This window comes from Chelon labrosus, assembly GCF_963514085.1.
Source record: "Chelon labrosus genome assembly, chromosome: 12".
In the NCBI taxonomy this organism is placed as follows: Eukaryota; Metazoa; Chordata; class Actinopteri; order Mugiliformes; family Mugilidae; genus Chelon; species Chelon labrosus.
The window spans coordinates 11,227,760-11,236,703 of record NC_140345.1 but is presented as its reverse complement, the minus strand read 5'-3'; the positions used below and the strand labels follow the sequence as shown (position 1 = coordinate 11,236,703).

Sequence of the window (8,944 nt, the reverse complement as noted above, 5' to 3'; positions counted from 1 at the left end):
TCGAGAGGAACGTGTATTTCTGAACTATGCCTCCTTTTTATTTTATTTTTTTTACTTTATTTGCACAAAAAATGTGTAATTTTATAAACCTATACCTCAGTGTTTCTTGCATTTTTAACATATCGCAAAAAATTAAAGAAAAACTGAAACAAGAGCATTTTTAACTTTATTTTGTCTTTATTCTGTTTTTTTTCCTTTTAGTTATTATAAATTTTTTTCTACAAAGTCACCAGGTACCCAATCACCACCAAAAGAAGGCAAAAAGTGAGCAAACAATTACATGCTAAGAACTGTAAAGAGGCAGCTTAAGATTTAAAACAATAAAATGAAATAAAATAAAAAAAAAACGTTCTCACTGTATTTTTGTCAAAGATTTGTGGCGCATACATGGTGCAACTGAGCTGTGTTTTGTCGCTGTAACTGTGAGGTGTAGGGAGAGGGTGAACTGAGCAACACACCGGGTACTTGTCTATCGTGCGCGTAGATTAGTACATGTCTCGAAGGCCCAGACTTCCACGGTGAGCAGAAGAGCCGTGAGCCACTGTGACGCTGTAACAGTAGAGCAGGTCTGTCAGCCACTGCTCCCTGGTCGCACCCCGCGAGTACCTCTGAAAAGGACACATGCAGAGTTTATAGTCAGGTGATCAAAGTCCACAAAGGGCGTCTCAAAATGCATAAACCTATAAATGTGGGTGTGCTGCGTGTTTACCGTGAGGTGCTGTATGATCTCTTGCAGCAGAGGAGCGTTGGCCAGCAGCTGGCTATGTAGCTGCGTGTGCTGCAGCAGCATTGAGAGGATCTGTCCGAGCTGTGGCAGCTCCTCCTCATTCAGATCGCCAACATGCAACGATTGCAGAACAATCCGCAGCAGGCGAGGAACAGTGCACAGCGCTGTCACACAAGCCCCCCAAATTGCCTCCCTGCAAATGTGACAGAAGGGTTTTAAACCCAGCTATTATCAATTTTGCATCTGACAACAGCAGTCTTTTATTATTTTATTATAAGTGATAATTTAGATATCAACAAGAGATCATTTCCAAACACAGATCTTTAAACATACCTTTTGTGGTTGGTTTCAGCAGGTGCCTCCTGCTGCAGGGTGATGAGCAGCGCCATGAGGCTGAGGCAGCACTTAGACAAGAAGCGTAGCACAGGGTCCACTGGCAGGACGGACAGATCCAGTAATCTGGATACAGCTCTCAGCAGCCCGGCTGCCAAACTGTCTGGAACCACCTCAAGCTTGGTCTGAGATACACATATATATATCCATACCATGTCGTCAAGCAGGGGTGAGAAAAGAACGGTGCAAGATATAAAATACAGAAAAACAATTATGACTGAAAAATCTTACCAGGTATCTGCAAATGCCATTTTGCACGATGTCAAAGCATTGAGACTTTGAGCCCAGAGTTTCCAGACAGTGGCACACTTCCTATAAATCAAAGTTAAATTATTACCATTTGCATTATCGGATGTCCCGTTTACATTTTATCTTTTAACAGTAAGTACTAATGTGTGTTCATAAAAAATAAAAATCCAACAGGAAGACCACACTGTGCCTGATTTTTTTAGGACAACAAAATCTGTGACATAGATTATCTGTAATGCTTTCTGGAATAATTAATACACTGACCCAAACCCTGCTGTTCCCATTAACACAAACCTTTTCTAGATATGTAATGTCAGGTAACGTCAGTTTCCGTAATAATGTCTTGCCGCTTTAAAATGAACATCATGTATCCTTTAAATCCTGTCTGGTCAACGTGTGGCCTATACGTCTTTACCAAAGTAAAGAACATAAATGTCAACTAAATTTTGCTCATGCTCAAATGGAGACAAGATTATTTTCAGGCCTAAAAATCCACCAACTTTTTAAAAGTGGAAATAAGACTCAGCTTTCCTTCATTAACTTGAAATCCAAATCAAATTTCTCATTAGCTTTTATCAAATTGAGGTGTGTGTGTGCTGAAGTGCAGGAGCCAATGTGTGTCTGAATGGTGCACCTGTTGGCATTCTCCCCGTCATTAAAAACAATCCCGTCTCATTAGTCGGACCAGAGTTGACACAGTCCGTCCCCGAATGCAGCCCCCCCTCGCCTTCACATGTCCCCTCCCTCCTCCTTCCCGCCACTTGCCAGTGATTGACTCAGACAGGGAGATGAGAGAGGCAGGATCTGAGGCCTTAATTGAGGAGCTGAATTAGTGATTATAAGCCCCCCACTTGCTCACACACTCACACACACTTGCCCCAGGGCACAGTTACGTTAACGGTAATTTCTGTGCAGAAATGTCACACTCCCATCATGCCATGGGCTCTCATTAGCATTTGTGCATATCCGCTATGCCCGATAACCACGCATCTCCAACCTGCGCAACGCGATAAAGGTTCCCCTCTCAGCCGGAGTGCCACGATAAAGCTTCCACCCTCTGAGCTCTATATGAGAGACAGAGAGGGACCGGGGGGACTGAAAGACCACAGCTGTGTCCAGAATATCAACACTTTTCAATTTTTTAAAACAATGTCTTCCTCTTCCTTCGCCTCCAAGTCCCTGCCGCTTCTAAATTCACAGTTTCTGAGCGCCATTGGTTTCGGTTAGTCGGTGTGTGCGAGAATTGATTTAACTGTAGGGGGAAGAGTGCAGTGAACGCACCTCGACAACGTCCCAGTGGTGTGTGAACTGCTCCAGCGGAGTGAGGTAAAGGCTGAGAGGTGAAATAGGGGAGGGAGGCAGGGTACTGTCGTCCTCGTCCTCCTGCAGGGAGTCAAGCTTTTCGGACGAGAAGCCTGTGAGGGTGGAGAACAGGAAGCTGATGTAGTCCACGTCCTGCAGAGCTGCTTCCTGGCTCCCAACCGACCAGCCACTCAGAGGGGACCTGAAGAACGTGTTACAGAAATCATAATGCAAAATCAGCCTGTAGATGATCGTTTACCACATTCAAGATAGTATGCCATCTCATATACTTCTTATCGCATCTCTTAGGATTATTTATGACTGTGTTTTGTAAGAGCATAATATTGAGAATAATAGTGCCCGGAAATACAGTTATGAAAAATTCCTTTTTTGCCTTGAGGGGGGGAATAGATCTGTAACAGTAGGAAATGTGTGTGGATAACAGTGTTTTTTGTGAAGCCTGGGAGGCACATGCAGGCAGCCGTCTCAATACTCCATGACGATGCTGCATTCCAGCCTCCTAAAGAGCTCTTTGTATCTGACCCATTACACACACATCCCATCCCATATGAACTCAGCAATTCCCTCCACCCAAAATTTGTATAACACTGCCCCACTGACACAAGAAAAAGGTTAGACTCATGAATGCATGCTGACAAACACGTACGCTATTGCGGGGAAAGGCAAGCTGGGGTTGAAAAGAGAACGAAAAAAATGCTTATCAGTTAGTTCAATATCAAATATACAGGGGACTGACATCAGCTCCTATCATCAGGGAGGTAAGAGTATCATAAAATATCAGAGATTCCTCTGTGAAAGCGCAATACTGCCCTCTGATGGTCGTCGGCAAGAGTGCTTTCTGTTTAGCAAAAAGTAGAGTTATCTGCTGTGAAATGTTTCTATTATTCTAAATAAGGTGTGTTTTATACACAGCAATAAAGTGACTTCACGTGCTTTTGTGCAGAACTATGGTTTTTCAGCTCACCTAAGGTGTATGATACGAATCAGAGAGGCAGCAAGACTGGCAGAGATCCGTCCGGCAGTGCAGCAACAGCTCAGATGTCCCAGAAGAGCCTGGGACATCTTGGGAAGGAAGTAGAGCAGCTGCACCATTCGTTGCTGGGACTCTGCTGGTAACAGCACCACAACTCCTTCCTCTGGATCTTCACACACAGACAGACACATCACGTGTGATTAGACAGAGGCAGTAATGTACTACGAAGTTTGGGGGTTACCACATGAGGCGTTATCAAGACAATAAGAGTAATACTAGGAAAACATGAAACAATGTTCAAACCAGTAAAAAACGGAGACAGGCAGAAAGACATAAGTACTACAGTAAAGGCTCAGATAATGTGTCTGTGTGTCTGGTGCTCTGTCCGTCTCTGACGCACATGCTGATGTCAGAAGCCCTCAGACAAAAGGAGTCTTGTGATGGGAATTGCTGTCTCTGCGGCAGTTTCTATCAGAACACCACCTCCTCACCGGCCCCCCTCATCACACACTAGCTTCACTATCTGACCATCCTCTGAGCTGTGGATATGGACAGGCTTCCTGTTTTATTACAGCTTTCCTCCCCTAGGAGCATTTTGGCTCAACCAAGTTGTGTCGGATGGGAATCGTGGAGTTATACTGCCTCCTACAGGAACTATGATGACAACTAGTCCAGTGTTCTGTGATATTAATCTCCTAATTGCATCCAATATTAATAACTATATGTGATTTTGCAAAAAAAAAAAAACAGATGTTTCTCACAAACTGCTTTAATCTTTATGAACACTCACTCTCCATCTTTCCCTCTAAATAAGTCTGCTCACCATAGAGACTGCATGCATGTGTCTGCAGACTGTTGAGCAGGTCTTTGTTGCCTCGAGATGCTGCAGCCTGGATGGAAACGATGAGCCGCGCTGACAGTGTGGGGTTACGGTGGCCCAGCTGGGACAACTGCACAGGAAGAGAGGCCAACCAACGACATAGCACCTTGCTCCTTCAGAGACAGGGGGAGGCAGAATATCGAAAAATGTATGTGAAATCAATACAACCACACAAATGACCCCAGTTATTACACAACGGTTGCAATTGTTTTGTCTAAGCGCCAACAATTTTGACACACAAGAACAAATAACTATTTTATTTCAGGGAAGCCTCAGATAATATAGCTCGTTTACCCCACTCGTTTAATCTCGTTTAATCTCTAAATTCCCTCACTGATCTGTCCTTAACATTTTTAAAACCCAAACATGGTGGATCATTTGCAGCTGACAAATTTCTCAAAATTGACCCATCCTGATTTAGTTTCCAAATAATGCTTTAATGCAAAGTTTTATTAATTCTAAGTTTTGTAAGGCAGTGATGTTTTCATCTAAACATTTACACTTTAACCTGACCAGATTGAATTCTCAAAGGTTATTCCCAGATTATAATGCCACTGTGCAAGAACTTTTATAGTTTCTCCTACATGATGTAGTTTTTAATTTCTACTTTTTGTCAATAATCAAAACAAGATGCTACATGTTGATAACAATCAATGACGCTACCTGGCAATGTGTGCATGTCCTTGCTCCTGCAGGTAGAGCTTGCTGTAGAAAGACAGCAGCAGAGATCGCGTCTGTAGAGGGAGGTTCCTCTGCTTATAGAAGATATACACTGCTGCCAACAGGTCCTCTGTCACTGCTGCACAAAGACATCCAGATATTGAGCTCAAAATGGTAAAACACTACAAACGCATGTTTTGTAGATCACAAAGTAATATCTGGATGCCAACATATACAGAATTTTGTCTCAAAACACAGAGAGAGACATGGAAGGATAGAGACGTCTACACATTTAATGCAGATTCTTACTTTTGCTCTTTTGTGTGAGCACCATCTTCCACACAGTACCCAGCAGCATGTGCAGCTGCCTGTAGCTCAGTTTAATCCCACTCCCCAGAGTGTCTTGGACAAAGACCCTCAGTGGTGTCAGCCAGTCTTCATCTGCCTCTCGACTGCCTTCCTGCTTCTTGCTGAGGGATACCATGACCTGGCAAAGTGTGATGTTTAGGGCAAGAGGTTCCACATTTACGCTGGGAACAGCTGCAGTCTGCTTACTCCTGAAGAGACCAGAGTAAAATGAGTGTTATCTCAGTTTAGAGATCATATACAGTATGTATTATCCTAGTATTCTTGTGTGTTAAATGGTAATTTTAAGATTCCTCATCAAATTGTATTTTTATATTTTTAAACTCTGTTTACATTAGTTCTTGCATGGAACACGCAGTGATAGTACAAACAAATGAAGTGGGAAATTTAAAGAATACGGCACTGTAATAGGTTCATGGATAGCATTAACAGAGTAAGGTCTGTTGAGCATCATGCCTTGATCAGATTATTTCAGTGTACCTATTGCTTGTGTTACGACTGTCGTCGTTGTGCATATGGGGTCGTTGCGTTTTTGTTCTGATCTCACTTTAAATATTTATGAGCAGGTAACAAGCAACTTAACCTCTCAGTGGCCTCATTCACTGATAGAGGTTGCGATACCAATTTCAGGGGATCTGCATATATCGGCTGCTAAAAAATATCTGTCACAGTTTTGAACATAGAGTTCAAAAGCTGAAAAGTGAAAGGAATGCCAACACATGTGAGTGAGCGGGGCATATCAGCAATTTAACTTTAGGACAACGGAATCAAATAAGCAACTGCCATGACTAGTGCTTATTGTGTCTTCCACACAGTGATGAGCACTGATTTGCCCTGTGTGCCTTATTGTGAGCAAATCTTGTGCCACAGAGTACTAATAATGTTATTACTTACCTTTTGAGATCAACTTTCTTTCTATGTTTGGGTGTGTCCCGCGCACCATAGGGGAAGTTTTTCATGAAGTGCTGCTTAAAATCTCCCAGGTATTCTTTACGGAACCATGCATCCTAAACAAAGACAATGCTGTCTGTCAGTTTTATCAAAACTTTTTCTTAGAAAAAGAAATACTGATGAAATCTCAACTCACCAGTGCATCCTGGTTCTCCTGCGACGGTGCCAGTTTTCTTAGTAGCTGCAGAATAGACAAGACCTGGAACATTACTGACATGGCATCTGGAGTAAGCAGATGAGCGCCCTCTGTGTTATTCCAGGGACAATCAGTGGTGCTGGCTTCAACCCACACTTCCAGCAGCAGAGGCACAAGTGTAGCTGCAAAACTCTGAACGGTCTCAGCTGAGTCCAGACCCTCATTTACTGCAGCTCCTGGCTCCACATCAGGTCTAAAAGTAGAAGAAACTAAATGTTAAAAATGTTAGCAGGGCCGTAGTTTCAGCTAAACCCAGGTAAATTACTATTTAAGTTGTGAGTTCATATAAAGTCTGTCTCCGATTCTGAATCATGAACAGTAACTGAAGTCTGTGGTATCCTACCTGAGTCTAAAGGTGGATCGTGGAGTCGGTCTGGCCCCAGAGTGTTCATACAGCTTTACTCCCACTTTGCTGTAGATAAGGTCTTCCCAGTTGAGATACACAGGTGTAATCCGGCCATCTCCACTGGAGCCGAATACCCCTTCAGTTCGGGTGGACATATCACTTTCCTCCATTGGCCTTTCCTCAACGACTGCCTGCAGAAAGCGACCAAGCCTGAAACACAAGTGGAACAAAAAACAAGGTCAGCATCCAGAATTATGATTTCAGATTTTTTAGATTCTGTGTGCAAGTGGCCTCCATACCTGAGGAGCACAGAGAGCCTCCACTGCTGGCTTGTCACAGCTCTGTCAAGGTTCACTGACAGCGCCCAGGTCCGCCCCTTGGCATCCTGAGCCTTTTTAGCTGCCCCACTGTTCTGTTTGTGAGAGATCATCTCTAGAAAGTTAGTGAGGAGTACAGCAGGGCGTGCAGCGAGAAGTGCAGGGTAGTGCTCCAGGAACACATCAAGAACATTCATGGCATCCTCCTGGATGCTGGCCTCGATGTGGGTCATGGCACAAGACAAGTGAGCGCTGAGGAGGGGGAAGAATGGAGCGACACGTTCTGCAGGCACAGACTGCGCAATGAACCTGCGAGTAATTTTAGATAGACAGTGTGTTAGCCGAGAGAGAAACAAAAGTGTTCACTTTATGGCACCATCACAATTATCTAATGTCTCTCACCTGAGCACACGTGTAGCTGCCACACGGACATTGCGGTCTTTGTCTGTGAAAACAGCTGCGACTTCAGAAAGCAAGCGTGAGAGATGCTGCTCCAACACAGAAGGATTAATGGACAGCAACTCCCTCAAACCCAACAAGGCACCATGTTTCACATTGGCATTGTAGTGGTGAAGTTGAGACAGCAGTTCCTGGGGAAGAAAGAGAAGACGTTGAATGCTGACAAAATGAATCAGTAGCATGATTCTGAGTTTCTTGACATCTTGACACATGGAGAACTTACATTGATACCAAGCTGTCTGTGTGTTGTGGGCCCACTTGTGTCTCTCTTAAGCTGTTCAGTTAAATGGATTCCCTTTGAGCGGAAGTTGGTGTTGGTAGCGTTATCAGCTTTGGGCTTCTTCTTTCCAACTTTTAGCTTGACCTTCTGGAAATCATCCTGTCTCTTCTTTTTCTTGGCCTTCATCTCTGCAGCCTGGACTGCTTACTGTATTACCAGACATGGAGGTTTGACACGTTATTGATAATTTTGTGACACGCGTTTGGAGTGTAACACATGCAGAAAGTTGCTGTTTTGTTGCTCTAAATAATTCAGTTAAATAAGATAAAGTGCAGCAGGTAGAAACACCTACATTCACGACAGCTAACTGGGCTAGCTTCCTTTGCTAACGCACCTCTCGCCTTCCCGGCGAGGCATCAAGCATGACAGTTACTTATTTTACTTACCACACTTAAAAATTGGGTTTTCGGTGCATAAAGTAATCACTCGGTATCTTGAACTAAATAATATCCACACTGCCAGCCACTATCCAAACATGCAAAAAGAAAAAAATAGATTATTCTTTATTCCATCTCGTGTTAATGCACTGGGTCCTCCGACTCTGTGTGTACATTATTACAATGCCTGCTCCTTCGATATGTAGAGCTCAATGGTTGCGGGGCTTAGAGTCAAATACAACTATATGGCAAGATTTCAGAGTTGTACTTTTTACCTGACAAAACTTTTTATTTTCCAACTTGTAATTAGAACAAGGGAAGCAAAAACATAAGCCAGGGTGATTTAAAAGTCTTCAATACCGAGTAACGTTTGACTCACGGAATCTCTAACGGTAAAACCTGGTGTGAAAAATAAACGCACTGCATAGATGTCCTTACAAGTGCCTG

The 8,944-nt window shown here is 43.4% G+C and overlaps 1 protein-coding gene across 2 annotated transcripts; it reads right to left on the bottom strand.

The window, feature by feature from the left end:
- Window positions 1-158: 158 nt before the first annotated feature.
- On the bottom strand, window positions 159-8,756 carry tex10 (testis expressed 10). 2 transcript variants are annotated; one of them, XM_084557504.1, is made up of 16 exons: window positions 8,507-8,756; window positions 8,064-8,267; window positions 7,784-7,971; window positions 7,364-7,690; window positions 7,062-7,274; window positions 6,659-6,911; window positions 6,466-6,578; window positions 5,515-5,762; window positions 5,209-5,341; window positions 4,489-4,658; window positions 3,657-3,834; window positions 2,651-2,873; window positions 1,352-1,432; window positions 1,061-1,245; window positions 710-920; window positions 159-608 (listed from the first exon to the last, which is right to left on the bottom strand). In XM_084557504.1, exons 2-16 carry the CDS (start codon window positions 8,244-8,246, stop codon window positions 486-488), a joined length of 2,829 nt encoding a protein of 942 aa, XP_084413630.1. In that variant the 5' UTR covers window positions 8,247-8,267; window positions 8,507-8,756; the 3' UTR covers window positions 159-485. The 2 variants fall into 2 exon arrangements, with proteins under 2 accessions (XP_084413630.1, XP_084413629.1); XM_084557503.1 differs by having other exon boundaries at window positions 168-608; window positions 5,209-5,344.
- Window positions 8,757-8,944: the final 188 nt, after the last annotated feature.